A 16346-nucleotide genomic window follows, 5' to 3' on the forward strand; every position below is an offset into this window, starting at 1 on the left:
GCTGTCCGCAGACACTTCCGGGTCACGTGGCCAGCGTGACATCGCTGTTCTGGCGAGCCAGAGCAGCACATGGAAACGCCGTTTACCTTCCCGCTAGTAAGCGGTCCCTATTTATCTACTTGCACCCGGGGGTGCTTTCGAACTGCTAGGTTGGCAGGCGCTGGGACCGAGCAGCGGGAGCGCACCCCGCCGCGGGGATTCGAACCGCTGACCTTTCGATCGGCAAGCCCTAGGCGCTGAGGCTTTAACCCACAGCGCCACCCAGGTCCCGTAATCTAACCATACACCCATAAATAAACATACATTTTTGTATGAATCATATATAAATATAAAAAGACATTTTTAAATATTCATACAGCACTGGATCCTGGTAAGATCCTGTTAATCACTAAAATCATACACTGATGACAATTACTAACAGTTTTGCATGTGCTCTCTATAAATATATCACATGCACACTTACACTCAAGTCTCTGCTGCTTTTGCTGCATTTAAAGGTAAAGGTAAAGGGACCCCTGACCGTTAGGTCCAGTCGCGGACAACTCTGGGGTTGCGGTGCTCATTTCGCTTTATTGGCTGAGGGAGCTGGTGTACAGCTTCCGGGTCATGTGGCCAGCATGACTAAGCCGCTTCTGGCAAACCAGAGCAGCGCATGGAAACGCCGTTTACCTTCCCGCCGGAGTGGTACCTATTTATCTACTTGCGCTTTTGACGTGCTTTCGAACTGCTAGGTTGGCAGGAGCAGGGACCAAGCAACAGGAGCTCACCCTATCGCAGAGATTCGAACTGCTGACCTTCTGATCGGCAAGTCCTAGGCTCTGTGGTTTAACCCACAGCACCACCCGCGTAGCAATTCATACCTTCATATTATACCGTACATACATCACACAAAATACATATTCCAGATGTATACACTTAAACATATACACTAACACACATAAAGTTTATAAATTAGGATCACTATATTTAGTAGTATTTATATGACTCTATGTTGTTTTAAACTGTATTGAGTTGAACTACTGTAAGGCCGCCGCCAGCACATGGAACAATAATTCCTACGAATACATTCATATACTGTATTTACAGACGTACATACAAAACACACGCACTACACGTGTAGAGAAGTGTTCCATATACACATACGATGCAAAACCACCACTTAGGTCCCCACCGCCAACCTCTGTGCCCTATTTTGGAAGGGGGTGGGGTGTGAGGCGCCTGTAACCACTCCACCCGCCCCGTCCCCCACGTCCACCTTATGCTGAGCAGACCCGCCGCACACACTTATATCCTGCGCCGAGGGGACCTGCTGAGGAGGAGCGAAGTTCCCCAACCCCTCCAAAATCAAGAAGAGAGTAAGCCGACCGAGGGGAAAAGAAAACGAGCGGGAGACAAAGCAAGACCAATTACAGCGGCAGGGGCAGGGCGAAGGAAGCGAGGGAACAATCTGATTGGGTGCGCCGCGCCCCCTGTGACACGGAAGCGGATATGAGGGAGAAGGCATAGACATAGCTGCGGCAAGACTGTCCCCGGCGGCTGAGCTTCCGGGGCTTTCCAGGCTTGGTGTTTGTGTTGCCGGTCTTCACCTGGGCGGAAGTGACGGTTGCCCATAGCAACGGCACGGGATTCCAGGGTTTTAAGGGGAGCTGCGGTTGGGCGGAAGCCTCTTATGTTTTTCTCAGGCGGGGGCGCAAGCGCATAAGCATGCCATTCTCGCGTGAAAGGCGTCAGTACTGAGAGGTCAGGTGGGTAAGAGATATAAGCATCTTACGAGTTTATTTAGGCTTCATTCATTTTTTCATCCAGGCTGGTGTACCTGGCTCTCCCCGTTCCCGTATCCCCACGACAACCCTGTAATACCTCAGGCCGAGAGGCAGTAGCTGAGTGGGAATAGGGAACCCTGGTCTCCTCCAGGCCCAACCACTAGGCAAACTGCCTCTCACAGCCCTGTTAAACTTTCAGCAAAAGTTTTTGATGAAAGAACAACCCCCCCCCCACACACAACTTTTCACACAAAAATGAGATCCAGGTTCCATTGCCTCCCCTTCAGCTATTATTTGTGAGGAAGTCATGGCAGAGGATCTACTGCAGCTGCTGTTGTGACACCAGATCCTTGAACCCCTCCATTGTTTTCAACAGTCCCCTCTCAGCCCTGCCCACATTATAACCTGGCAGTAATTTCCCTGATTCGTAAGACTGAAACCTGCTTTATATGAATGAATCCCCCAAATGTCTTTTGATACCAAGTACTCAAGATTGTTTATTGTGGCAGCACCTACACTTTGGAACTCTGCCTGTTGGGACCAAGCAGGTGCCGTACTGTACTTGGCCATGCAGGTCGCTGGGTGATGGCAGGTCTGGGTAAATGTCCCCTCAAAATTTAAAAGTGCATAAAAAATCTGCTGACTCTTCCTGTTCAATTGTTGCTTACTCTGGCTCAGCTTCTCCTATGCTGAAGATGCATCTTTAAGCATGCCCATGCTTACAGACTCCAGTACTCTCTAAGGAATTTTACAACAGTTAGGACTGGCAATCCTACCAAGGCCCTTGTCTCGCTATGCAACAGTGAGATTCAGAGGGACATGGAAATGATCACTCCTGAGTGGTTTCTCTGCTACTGTGGAGCACATTCAGTTCCCCTGATACACCGCAGAGTATACATGAGATGAAGCAGGCAGGCAGGATGACAGAGCATAGGTGGTGGAAGTCCCACCACAAAGATATCCAAACACAGGCAATCATGCCTACTCTGTAACTGTGAAAACACAAAGCGGACCTACTCCATTGCTTCCAAGTCATCATCAAGAGATCAGCTGGTGGAGTTTTTCAGGGTGGTCAGGTCAGCAGTCTATTGGCACCTATATCAGTGGAGTGGGCCCAGGACACTTCAGAGACCTTCTGTGAGTTGCTTGCTAGGCACTTTGAGGGCAAAGTTTATTCATCTCCATAGATGTTGTGATTGATGCATTCCCAATATAGGTTTCAAGCACTCCATCAAGCCATGCTTTGTGGGATCAGTTTCAGCTTGTAGCCTGATGGTGGTGGCAGGGTGCCAACAACGTGTCATTTCCATGTCCTTGCCCTTCAGATGGCATTTAACAACTACTGTACTGCTCTGTCGTAGATACCACCTTTTGGGACAAGGAATTTTAGGGAGCCATTGTGATACAACTGCAGTGTTCCTGGTGTTCCTGGAGAAAACAATATGTAGACACATTTCAATCTGGATACAATCTGCTTTGGTCACCCTGGTAAATGACAACTATTGGGAGAGGCAGAATATGATCCTGTAGCTCTAACAAAATCTCTCATTGGCTTTTGATACCATTAACCATGGTATCCTCCTGAACCATCTATGAGACATGGATGTAGAGAAGGGATGTTACTCAGAAGAGTCTCTTCCATGCCATTCCTGGCCCCACTGCTGCACAATAGCCCTGCAGTGCTTTCCTTAAAAAAAAAAAAGGCAGTTCAGCTGCTTTAAAATAAATTAAAAAGAATAATTGCAAACTGAACACCCCACCCCCTCCACCTTTCCCCAACCTAAAGGCATACAGTGGTGCCTCGCAAGACGAAATTAATTCGTTCCGCAAGTCTCTTCGTCTTGCGGTTTTTTCGTCTTGCGATGCACGGTTTCCCATAGGAATGCATTGAAAATCAATTAATGCGTTCCTAGGGAAACCGCCTTCAGACCAGGTCCGGGGACAGTCTGTCCCCGGACCTCTTCTGAAGGCTGGGGGGGGGGGGAACAAGGGCTTTTCTTCCCACCCCCAGCATTTTAAAAAACCCCGGGACAGCGGAGGACTTCTCCGCTCTCCGAGGCGATTTAAAAGCCCCTGGGAAGGCAGGCAGGGGGGACAAAGACTTTCGCCCCCTGCCCGCCTTCAGAAGGTGTTCCCGCCCCCGCCCCGCTTCGGAACAGCTTTCCGAAGTGGGGCGGCTGGGGCAGGTGTCCCCGCCCCCGCTCCCCACTTCGGAACAGCTTTCCAAAGTGGGGCGGCTGGGGCAGATGTCCCCGCCCCCCCTCCCCACTTCGGAACAGCTTTCCGAAGTGGGGCGGCTGGGGCAGATGTCCCCGCCCCCCCTCCCCGCTTCGGAACAGCTTTCCGAAGTGGGGCGGCTGGGGCAGATGTCCCCGCCCCCCCTCCCCGCTTCGGAACAGCTTTCCGAAGTGGGGCGGCTGGGGCAGATGTCCCCGCCCCCCCTCCCCGCTTCGGAACAGCTTTCCGAAGTGGGGCGGCTGGGGCAGGTGTCCCCGCCCCCCCTCCCCGCTTCGGAACAGCTTTCCGAAGTGGGGCGGCTGGGGCAGGTGTCCCCGCCCCCCCTCCCCGCTTCGGAACAGCTTTCCGAAGTGGGGCGGCTGGGGCAGGTGTCCCCGCCCCCCCTCCCCGCTTCGGAACAGCTTTCCGAAGTGGGGCGGCTGGGGCAGATGTCCCCGCCCCCCCTCCCCGCTTCGGAACAGCTTTCCGAAGTGGGGCGGCTGGGGCAGGTGTCCCCGCCCCCCCTCCCCGCTTCGGAACAGCTTTCCGAAGTGGGGCGGCTGGGGCAGATGTCCCCGCCCCCCCTCCCCGCTTCGGAACAGCTTTCCGAAGTGGGGCGGCTGGGGCAGGTGTCCCCGCCCCCCCTCCCCGCTTCGGAACAGCTTTCCGAAGTGGGGCGGCTGGGGCAGGTGTCCCCGCCCCCCCTCCCCGCTTCGGAACAGCTTTCCGAAGTGGGGCGGCTGGGGCAGGTGTCCCCGCCCCCCCTCCCCGCTTCGGAACAGCTTTCCGAAGTGGGGCGGCTGGGGCAGGTGTCCCCGCCCCCCCTCCCCGCTTCGGAACAGCTTTCCGAAGTGGGGCGGCTGGGGCAGGTGTCCCCGCCCCCCCTCCCCGCTTCGGAACAGCTTTCCGAAGTGGGGCGGCTGGGGCAGGTGTCCCCGCCCCCCCTCCCCGCTTCGGAACAGCTTTCCGAAGTGGGGCGGCTGGGGCAGGTGTCCCCGCCCCCCCTCCCCGCTTCGGAACAGCTTTCCGAAGTGGGGCGGCTGGGGCAGGTGTCCCCGCCCCCCCTCCCCGCTTCGGAACAGCTTTCCGAAGTGGGGCGGCTGGGGCAGATGTCCCCGCCCCCCCTCCCCGCTTCGGAACAGCTTTCCGAAGTGGGGCGGCTGGGGCAGGTGTCCCCGCCCCCCCTCCCCGCTTCGGAACAGCTTTCCGAAGTGGGGCGGCTGGGGCAGATGTCCCCGCCCCCCCTCCCCGCTTCGGAACAGCTTTCCGAAGTGGGGCGGCTGGGGCAGATGTCCCCGCCCTCCCTCCCCGCTTCGGAACAGCTTTCCGAAGTGGGGCGGCTGGGGCAGGTGTCCCCACCCCCCCCTTCGGAACAGCGTTTTAAAATGCTGGGGGTCGGGAGCGAAGCGCTGCCGACCCCCAGCATTTTAAAATCTCCCCGTGTCCCGGGAAGATTTTAAAATGCTGGGGGTCGGGCTGCCGACCCCCAGCATTTTAAAACCTTCCCGGGACATGGGGAGATTTTAAAATGCAGGGGGTCGGCAGCGCTTCGCTCCCGACCCCCAGCATTTTAAAACCTCCCCGGGACACGGGGAGATTTTAAAATGCTGGGGGTCGGCAGCGCTTCGCTCCCGACCCCCAGCATTTTAAAACCTTCCCGGGACACGGGGAGATTTTAAAATGCAGGGGGTCGGCAGCGCTTCGCTCCCGACCCCCAGCATTTTAAAACCTCCCCGGGACACGGGGAGACTTTAAAATGCTGGGGGTCGGCAGCGCTTCGCTCCCGACCCCCAGCATTTTAAAACCTCCCCGGGACAGAGACTTCTCTGCTGTCCCTTGGAGATTTTAAAATGCTGGGGGTCGGCAGCGAACGCTTCGCTCCCGCCCGCCAGCATTTTAAGATCGCCCCCGGCAGGCGGGGGGAAGGCAAGCGGGGGGGAGCAAAGACTTTTGCCCCCCGCCGGCCTTCAGAAGAGGTCCTCTTCTGAAGGCCGGCTGTGGGCGAAAGTCTTTGCTCCCGACCGCCAGCATTTCCCTATGGGCTTTCGTCTTGCGATGCAAGCCCATAGGGAAATTCGTCTTGCGAAGCGCCTCCAAAACAGAAAACCCTTTCGTCTTGCGGGTTTTCCGTCTTGCGAGGCATTCGTCTTGCGGGGTACCACTGTAGTTCAGATGTCGTATAAGCACTGAAGTGGAGGCTGAATGTTACTAATATCAGCATGAAGGAAAATACTAATGCAACCATATATTATGGAATTTAGCAAGTACAGTGCTCTTCTACCTGGTCGTTTATCTTTTTAGGTCACAGCCTCAGAAAAGGGAGGAAATGACCAATTAACAATCAAACCTAGGCATCCTGGACCAATGTACCTCACACCTCCAACCAACCCATTGAAATTTCTTTAGAGTTTAAAGTCAGTTCCCCAGCTCCTTGCTTCTCCCTGAGAATAAATTACTGTGTTTGCCCACTCTGACTTTAGACCTCCAGTAGCATGGTTCCAAGCAGCAGCAGCAGGAGGAGGAAACGGTGACCTTGCAGGGCACAAAAACTTCTCCAAAGCAGCACTAAGGAATATTTTGCATGGGAGAAATAGTGGACAGGAATACTGTGTAGTGGGGAAAAGCTCCAAGGTGGGGTGTGATCTGCAGGTGGGAAGCAGGTGGGGAAGGGCTAAGTAGGCAAAAGATCACTAATAACCACCAGTACAAACAGGGAAATTTCATCACTTGATATGTTCCATGTTGCAGACCAACCATATTCATGGCCCTCTGTCCCACCTGGTCTCACACATTTTATTAAGCAAGTGTTCCTGGAAGTGTGGCAAAAAACCCCTGTCCATCCCACCGCATAATGAAGGAAAAGCTGAACTGCACAAATGTATACTGTAAAGACAGCATCTTGTTTAAATACCTACTATTAAAAACCATTACGCCCTTGGGGGTCTTCCATTAGTTTTTTGATCAGGCGTAATGGGATTAGTAGTAAACTAGGAGCCTGCAAAAAGCATTTCCAGTTTATTCCCTTTGTGCCTCACTAAAGGGATTGAGCAAAGCAGGGCAGGAACCAAGGAAGGATGTACAGCAGCAGATTTACATAAAGGCTGCATTCACACTATGTATTTAAAGCACATTTAAAACATTCTACCCCTCTTCCTCCCCCCAAAAAAGAATCCTAGAAAGAGTTGTTTGTGTAGGGTGCTGAGACCTGTGAGCTCTGAACTATTGTTCACAGGATTCTTGGGGGTCATAGAATCATAATTATAGAGTTGTTTTGTTTTGTTTTTTATAAATATTTATTAAAGTTTTAACAAATACAAAAAAAAACCAGGAACAAACAATAAAAAGATACAATAAAAAAGACAAAAAAAACTATAGAAAAAGAAAAGCAAAAACAGCAAAAAGACAAAAACATTTTAAAAACACAAACATTTAAAAAAGAAAAAGAAAAAACCCATGTTTTCATATCCTTATTTTACATTTGCTTATTTCCTTGACTTCCTCGAACCTCCCACTTTGCATTCCAGTTCAATTAATTATTTCAGCAAGTCCTTTCCCTTTTTCACCAATTTAAATCTCAACTTTTTCTTAACGCAATTTAGCCTTAAATTTTACACTTTAACCATAGTCGATCTATTTCTTACTTAATTCTTAGTAACATTTCTACTAAAGCCCAATACCTTCCTTCCAACAACCTCCTAGCATTCATTAATTTTACAATATTTCTGTAAATATACTTTAAATTTTCCCCAATCATCTTCCACCGACTCTTCTCCCTGGTCTCGAATTCTGCCGGTCATTTCCGCCAACTCCATATAGTCTATCAACTTCATCTGCCATTCTTCCCGGGTAGGTAGATCTTGTGTCTTCCAGTACTTTGCAATAAGTATTCTCGCTGCTGTTGTAGCATACATAAAAAAAGTTCTGTCCTTCTTTAACACCAATTGGCTGACCATGCCCAGAAGAAAGGCCTCTGGTTTCTTCAGAAAGGTATATTTAAATACCTTTTTCATTTCATTATATATCATCTCCCAAAAAGCCTTAATCCTTCGGCACGTCCACCAAAGTTGAAAGAATGTACCTTCAGTTTCTTTACATTTCCAACACTTATTATTGGGCAAATGATAAATCTTTGCAAGCTTGACTGGTGTCATGTACCACCTGTATATCATTTTCATAATATTCTCTCTTAAGGTATTACATGCCGTGAATTTCATACCAGTGGTCCACAACTCTTCCCAGTCAGCAAACATAATGTTATGTCCAACATCTTGTGCCCATTTAATCATAGCAGATTTAACCGTTTCATCCTGCGTATTCCATTTTAACAGCAAGTTATACATTCTTGAACATAATTATAGAGTTGGAAGGGACCTCAAGGGTCATCTAGTCCAACCCCCTGCAATGCAGGAATATCAGCTAAAGCATCCATAACAAATGGCCATGCGACCACTTCCTTTGTTATACTAAGAACCCTACATATTTGACTCACCAAGAAGCTGGCCTGGCTTCCTCAATAATTGAATCCTCCATTAGATTTTTAACCCTTGTCAAGTTCAGGACCTCAAGAATTATAAGGGACTCAGACATCATGCAGTCTAATCCCCCAAACTTACAACAAAACAAACCAACAAATGTTTCCACCTCCCTGTAATGAATGCATTGCCAACTGAATACAGTGGTACTTCGGGTTACATTCACTTCAGGTTACATACGCTTCAGGTTACAGACTCCACTAACCCAGAAATAGTACCTCGGGTTAAGAACTTTGCTTCAGGATGAGAACAGAAATCGTGCTCCGGCGGCGTGGCTAAAGTGATGCTTCAGGTTAAGAACAGTTTCAGGTTAAGAGCGGATCTCCGGAACAAATTAAGTACTTAACCCGAGGTACCACTGTATCTGGCATTTGCCCTTGTTTTAAGAGAATCAGCTATGACCGAGGAGCCCAACTCCTGGAGTGTTAACTCACAGGTGTGGCCTGGCTGGAGGACTTTAATTTCTACTCTGCGCAGGTTCCGAGGCCTCATCAACAATAAAGTGCAATTCACTGTTAACTAAGCTTGTGTTACATTCATACATAAATAGCAGAAAGAGCCCCCCGCCCCAGTAGTCATTTTTATCTACTGCTCTCAGAAGGTGGGATATTAGCAGCCCAGTAGAGGGCATTTTCTGGCAGCTCTATGGGTGTAGAAATCCCTTCCCAAAGAGCTAAATCTGACACCTGCATTATATAGTTTTTGTGGTATGCTGAAGACACAGATCTTTAACCTGTCTTTGTCAGCATAGATTTGTGTTTTCATGACCCATCCTGTGACTGCAATTTGTTTTAACTGTTTTTAATATTGAATTTTAGCAAGACAAACAAGCCATCCCTTCCCCTGTCTGACTCTTTTAAATTTGTTTGTAAATTCGGATCGAGACCTGAATAACAAGGAACTGGTATGGCACCTTTTGGCAGTGGCCCAGGCCACAACTGCCAAGTTCTGGAAGGCTTTTGATCTCAATAATCTTGATTTTTGCTATTCCAAGGCTTGGCCCTTCTTGAAAAGATCTTGCATAAGCAAAAGTGCCCAGGGGCATAAGGGATCAAGATCCCTTCTTTGCCATTTGATCTCGTTTTTTTATATATAAATACAAACTCAGGAATGTCAGGTACCGCAGATCTATGCAAGTGTCCTAATTTATTACATCCCAGTGTTGTTTATTTCTTTGAAATGGACTGAGACCATGGAACCCTTTGGTAATTACAGACAACACATCCTTTCCCTCTCAGTATGCTTTTTATTTGCTTAGTAAATCACAGCTGCATTCTACATTTCTTTATTGACAATTGTGACAACTAATCTTTGTTTGTTTAAAAAACCAATCTTTTATTTCTTTTTTCTGTACAGTCATATCTCGGGATAAATATGCTTCAGGTTGAGCTTTTTCAGGTTATGCTCCGCGGCAACTGGAAGTACCGGAACATGTTACTTCCGGGTTTTGCCGCTTGCGCATGCACGGACGCTCAAAATGACGTCACATGCATGCGCAGAAGTGGCGAATCGCGACATGCACAGACGCGGGTTACATTCACTTCAGGATGCGAATGGGGCTCCAGAACAGATCCCATTCGCATCCAGAGGTACCACTGTATTTGCCTCTTGTTGTTAATGAAAATACTTTGAACAAAGATTGAATTTTGAATTGTCATAACCCACCCTGGGTAGGCCGGTGAAGGTGTGGTAACAAATTTTATCACCACCCCTGACTTTTTCTTTTCAAAGGTAAAAGTCATGTCTGTTCCTCCTCCCCACTTTTGCTTCAGGCCCCAACCACTGCTGCCAAGGGGCCCTTAGATGGTTGTGCCATGCAGCCTGTAGACTGAAAAAGGCTGAGAGGCAAGGAATTGGACTTAGAACCTTTCACATGCAAAGCATGTGCATTAACGCTCCCCCCCCCCCGACCTTTTCACCAGAAAACCACATAATTTCTTTCACAGTACTAGCAATCCAGGGGATGCAGAACTCTGAGAGACTTTCATAACTGCATGCCATTCTGCTGCAGAGGGATCTTTGCTCTGCTGGCAGCAATTGTTTATGATCCTTTTGGTCAGAGAGGGCTGCATGACTTCAACCTGTTATTGTGCACGTTTCAAATGCAGGAACACCTGATCACCAGTGTCAGAGAGTGTTCCAAAAGGTGGGTTCAGAAGATAGTTCAGTACAATTAAATTAAATTTGCTTTTAAATCTGATTTAGGCAGGCACAGCTCTGTGAGAGAGATTACAGCTAATGTTTATTTGCCAGCCAGGGAAAGTTTTTTTTGTTTGTTGTTTTTTTACAAGCCCAAGAGGCTGCAAAATTGAAAAATGCCTCCTAACAAATTAATTAGTCTGTAAGCATCCTTCAGCTTTTTGTAGGTAACACATTAGACATGTGGGGAGGACAAAGGAGGGGGATTCTCTGTAGCAGAATCCCTTTTTCCTTCTGACTCTTTGGGGACAATGACAGCAGCACACAGGTTCCTTGGGGGTGAATGTCGTTTGCTGCCAGCATTGGCCAAGGCCAATTAAGGATGATCAAAAGCTCCTTCCTAAAAATTCTAGCCTCCAGCTTGTTCATAATCAAATTAAACCATAAAAACTGCAATTAGCAGTCGATTTTCTGGTCCTTTGAGGTGCTGCTGCTGGAGTTGGGCAGATGTAATGTTCCCAGTCCCTTCACCCTGGGTCAGAGATTGGGACTGCAATCTCTACATGGTGGCAAACCATGAGCTCCTTGGAGAAAATGTGATGTGTAAATGCAAGTAATTATTATTATTTGCTTGCATAAAGCTTATGCAGTGTATGCCTGGTTTTATTGATCACGTGTTCCGATTTGTTTGTCAGGAGGTTATATGACAGTGAGCATTCAGCCTGATTTGTTTGTGCTGTGTTTATATATCTTCCTGTTATTCATTCATCCAATGACGCCAAGGTTGCAGGTTTGATCCCTGTATGGGACAGCTACATATTCCTGTATTGGTGGGGGTTGGACTAGATAATCCTCCGGGCCCCTTCCAACTCTACAATTCTCTGATTCTATCATCCACACTTTCAGAGCATTTCCCTGTCACTTTCCTAACTACAATTAGTCATGGTTTTTAAAAAGTGAATTTGTTGTGTTAGTATGACAGAGAACTTTAATACATTTTAATTACACAAATCAAAATCTTCAGTATTCCCTTGAATCCCCCCTGCAAAATATTGACAGCTGACCTTAAATACAGAGAGTAAAGCCAATAGAGCAAGTCCTATTAGTGGGACTTAATTCTCAGGAAACATGCAGGGGTTTGTGCTGGGCAAGTATGTTGGCCATATGTCTCTCTTTGCATTGGACAAACCTATCTTTGAAGGTATCCTACTTTTCAGAATGAAAAGAAATCCCAACATTCCTGACCATTGGCCATGCTGGCTAGGGCTGATGGGAATTGTAGCCCAACAGTGTCTCAGGGTCATCAGCATGGTACAGACAATACTGGGCAAGGTGGATCAATGGCTTGACTCAGAAGTTTCCTATGTCCCTGTGCACATTTGACAATCTGCCCAATGAGACGTTTTCAAGCATTATACCACCACATGGAGCCTCCACCACATAACAAAAACAAGAGCTTTGTGGCATCTTAACATATCTTAACATAAACATTATGGCATCAGCCTGCATATGACAAAGTGAACTAGCCCTGTAGAAGCTTGTGTCATAACAAAATTTCTTAGCCGTTGTTCTCTGTTGTTTATTCTGCAACCCACTCACATAGCCTGCCTCTTTGGAATTCGTTATGCAGACACATTTCCAGTATGGCTGTCATTGTGTTTGAATTGTAGCATTGTAGTCCATTCTGTTGTTCTTGAGTTACACAAAATGCAGCCATCCTCCCATCTGATTGAAATGCCAGGCCCCTCGCTGAATGATGATTTAATAAGTTCCATGAGCAATCCTGGCCGTCACAGCAAATTTCAGCAATGGAGTGGTGTGAATCAGCAATGGAGAAGCAAAACACACCAAAGAGCTTTCATTTCCAGGCCAGGTTCTCAGCCTTAGTTGCTGGAAGGATCTCTCTTTTTCCTCCCACGATTTCTCCTTTCTGAACAAGCTCAACAGTTATTGGCTATGTGGATGCAAAGTGAGCTAACTAATAGGTTAACACCCTTCAGTTAAGAAGAAACACTCATCAATAGTGCTTGTTTTTTGTTTTTTAAAAAGACAAATAAAAATTCCAGATTTTATTTTTTAATTTAAAAACAAGCACTTACAAAAACTGTGAGTAGCAGGCAATGGCCTCATTTGGATATAGCAGTAAATTATGATTTAGCATTAAATAGGTTTACGATATTTTGAAGAGCAAAAAGGGGACACATTTTCTGTGACACATTTGTAGGTGGGCTGGGGGGGAATAGTAGTAATAAGATAAAAGGTGTATTGAAATATTTAATAATGGTAATAAAAATGAAAATGAATGTAGAAAATGAAAATGGAGAGTGATAAATAAGAGATGTCAGTTAAAGTGGAGTAGGAGGAGAAGGGGAGATATACTGTATTTTTTGCCCTATAGGACGAAAATGAAGGGGAAATGTGTGTGCGTCCTATGGGGCGAATGCAGGCTTTCGCTGAAGCCTGGAGAGCGAGAAGGGTCGGTGCGCATCGACCCCTCTTGCTCTCCAGGCTTCAGGAAGCCATCCGCAAGCCTTGGGAGCTTGGGTTCGCGCCGGTCTCCCAAGGCTTGTGGAGCGCTGCCTACATCCCGGTAGCATCTCAGTAGCACGCCCCGGGCTTCGGGCAGATATCCGCATGCCTGGGGAGACCGGCGCAACTTCCCGCCGGGCTCCCTCGGCTTGCGGATAGCAGCCTGTTCTGGGGGCTGGGGTCGGGGGAAGCTTGGGCTTCCCTGCCCCAGCCCCGTGCCTGGGGGGGGGGGGGAAATAATTTTTTTCCTTTATTTCCCCCCCAAAAAACTAGGTGCGCCCTAGGGGCCAGTGCGCCCTATGGGGCGAAAAATACGGTAGTTAAAAGAAGAAGAGGATTCCCCCCTCCCCCAAGAAATGGAAGAAAAGAGGAGAAATGATTAAAAATACAAAAACAAACCAACAATAGGGAGGATTATTATATTTTTTAAAAAATATAAGGATGGGGATGGTTACTGCTGCATCCAGAAGTTGGAACCATTACTGAGGCAGCATCCTTGAGGATTCAGGCCTTCCCCATGGGTGCTGGTATATTCAGTCTCCTCTGCACTCGTTAATAATAATAATAATAATAATAATAATAATAATAATAATAGACCAATCCAAGCAACTGAAGGCAAAACAAAACAAATTACTGATGGGGGGGGGGGGGTCTGATCCGTAGTAGCAGGCAGCTGTGGTCTTGGGTGAAGCAGTGTCAGGAGCCACTGCACTCTCTTCCCAGAATCTCGCAGGTCTCATTTTGCGGCCTCAACTTTCTTGCGGCAGGTTGGTGCTCTCCAGCAGCACAACCATCACGTCCCTCACCCACCTTCACAGACTACTGGGCTTGGAGCATGTTGGGGACTCGTGCTCCACCGTGCCACGCAGGAGCACCCTAGCCCCACTAGAGCAAGCCAGTTCCCAGCCGGGAAAGCCCTTTCCCCTGTGCTGCTCCTGCTCCTCCATGCCCTGGTGCCGGTCATGCTTCTCCTGCTGCTCCTGTTCGTCCTGCTTGGTCTGGGCCAGGCACCGTGGCCGGGAGGTGTCTCAATAGCCTGGGGAGCCTTGGCGGTGCACAGTGGTAGCAGCCATTTGGAGGAGGAGGAGAGGCTACAGGTGCAGGTCTAGGAAGGAGACCCGTGGTGCCCATACAGTGGTACCTCGGGTTACAGACGCTTCAGGTTACAGACTCCGCTAACACAGAAATAGTACCTCAGGTTAAGAACTTTGCTTCAGGATGAGAACAGAAATCCTGCGGCAGCAGTGCAGCAGCAGCAGGAGGCCCCATTAGCTAAAGTGGTGCTTCAGGTTAAGAACAGTTTCAGGTTAAGAACAGACCTTCAGAACGAATTAAGTTCTTAACCTGAGGTACCGCTGTATAAGGTGCTGAGCAAAGGCCCCAATGACGGAGGAATGGTGGGGGTGCAGAGCGGGACCCCTGCTTCTGCAGCCCTGTGCACTGTGCAGCTGCAAAGCACACTGCTTACCTGGGTGCGCCCCGCTGGCCATTGTGCTCCTCAATGCCAGCATCCTTCTGGAGTGGGGCTGGCCTCCCCTGCTGGCAAAGGGAGAAGAAGACAATGAGGGCCATAAGGCTCCTGCCTCCGCTGCTGAATTTGGCCTGCTACCAAACCAAAAAAACCCAGACATTGCCAAGTTTTAAAAATCCTCCTGGACACAAATTTTACTCCTGAAAAAGAGGACGTGTCCAGTGAAAACCTGACATATGGCAATTACATGACTAGGCCACATGCTCCTCCTTTCCACTCTCTTCCCTTGAAGGAGGGCTCCAGTGGGTTGGGGAGGTCTATGCTGTAGTTGAGGCAACCTGACAGTGAGGGTCCTGGGGATGATCCAAGCATGGGGTTTTCCCCTCAATCCACTCTCCAACTCACCCATCTCTGCAACAACAGCCATGACCTCTGCCACCCTCGCCTCCCTCTCTACAACAGTTGGAGCATTCCTTGACACTTCCATGGTGCCTCATGTACCAGCTTCCGCAGCACAGTCAGACACTAGGAGGAGACCTATCCAGAGGGGAGTGCCCTGTCCAGCACTCAGGGGGCAGAGACCCCCTCCCGTTTAGATGCAAGAGGCTCCTATACTAAGCATAGTGATGGATTTCAGAAATGCTTGCTGCGCTAAGTTGAGTCTGCCCTGTTCCTTTATATAGGATAGCAAGGGTATGTGTCATTGTCGGATCAACGTCTAAGCCTTGGGAGCTAATTCACTTGCCTTTGTGTAGCTGAACCTTGGATTAATTATGTGCATTCCCTGTTGTGCCTTAACCAGTGATTTGCATATGTATTGTAGGAATCTGGATATTAAAGCCTTTGAAAAGAATCCTCCTTCAAGCTCTTGTTCTTCAGCAACTGGGAGCCAGGTGTCAGAGGCAGTTGCCAGGGTCAGGTAAGTAATAACTCACAAGGTGCCGGTGAAGTTAACTTTATTCAAAGAAACAAAACAGCTCAAGCCTAATGAACCTAGTAACTTTCCACAGTGAGGTAGTTGCAAGGACTGAAGGTCCCCACCTTCCCACGGTTCTCTAAATCTCCTTCCTGGGTCCTTCCCAAGCAACCTGAGTTTCCTTCTTCTTGTCTCTCTTTTATCCGTTCTCTTCATTCCTCTTCATGCTCTGGGAGACCAGGATGGTTGCAGCTGGAGGGGGAGACCCTCTAGCTTCTTCAACAGCTTACCTGATCCCCTCCCTCCTCTAGCCTCCGCTTCTGCCTCTGCTTTTAGATTGCTCTCTGCCCCAGTCTCTTCCTGTTCACTAAGCCCTGTTGCCTCTTTAGCTTCTGACACATCCTCCCAATCCTCCTCCTCTGACCACTCATTGTCATCCCACCACCAATCCCCTGGCTTCCTCCCTTGTGGGTTACCCAGCTGGTGCCTCCCACCATGCTTCTGCATCCAGCCAGTCCATGGCCCTAGGATAGTAGCCTTCGTCCCACTTCATGTTTTAATCCATCCCCAATTCCCAAAGTGGCAAAAAGCTCTAGGTGCCACATTGCATTGCACTTTAGAGTTGTAGTGTCATCATGCATTTTATTTTGTTTATTTGTTTTTATGAACAAAATTTGTACACTGCTGAATTGTAACTAAAACCCCTAAGCTACGCGCATGTGTACAAGACATAACGGGAGTAAAGGTCCTAAAAAGCAGAACGAACTTCAAGTGTGGGC

General features: G+C 48.5%; 1 protein-coding gene and 1 long non-coding RNA gene across 4 annotated transcripts in view; one reads left to right on the plus strand and one right to left on the minus strand.

Annotated features, from left to right (window-relative positions):
- Positions 1 to 1420, minus strand: part of LAS1L (LAS1 like ribosome biogenesis factor) — a 47863-nt gene extending 46443 nt beyond the window's left edge. The window contains exon 1 of one of the 3 annotated variants that reach the window (XM_077922453.1): positions 1256 to 1420. Coding sequence is in view for 1 of the 3 variants with exons in the window: in XM_077922452.1 (XP_077778578.1) it covers positions 1093 to 1133 (41 nt within the window). In the remaining 2 variants the exon portion in view is untranslated. Of the gene's footprint in view, positions 1 to 1092; positions 1149 to 1255 lie in introns of those variants that run through there. The other 2 variants (XM_077922454.1, XM_077922452.1) reach the window with 2 other exon arrangements.
- A 101-nt stretch (positions 1421 to 1521) lies between these two features.
- Positions 1522 to 16346, plus strand: part of LOC144326164 (uncharacterized) — a 50571-nt gene continuing 35746 nt past the window's right edge. Inside the window, exons 1-2 of the long non-coding RNA XR_013391330.1 lie at positions 1522 to 1745; positions 15475 to 15570. This is a non-coding gene — a long non-coding RNA (uncharacterized LOC144326164). The remainder of the gene's footprint in view (positions 1746 to 15474; positions 15571 to 16346) is intronic.

Source organism: Podarcis muralis, chromosome Z, assembly GCF_964188315.1.
Source record: "Podarcis muralis chromosome Z, rPodMur119.hap1.1, whole genome shotgun sequence".
In the NCBI taxonomy this organism is placed as follows: Eukaryota; Metazoa; Chordata; class Lepidosauria; order Squamata; family Lacertidae; genus Podarcis; species Podarcis muralis.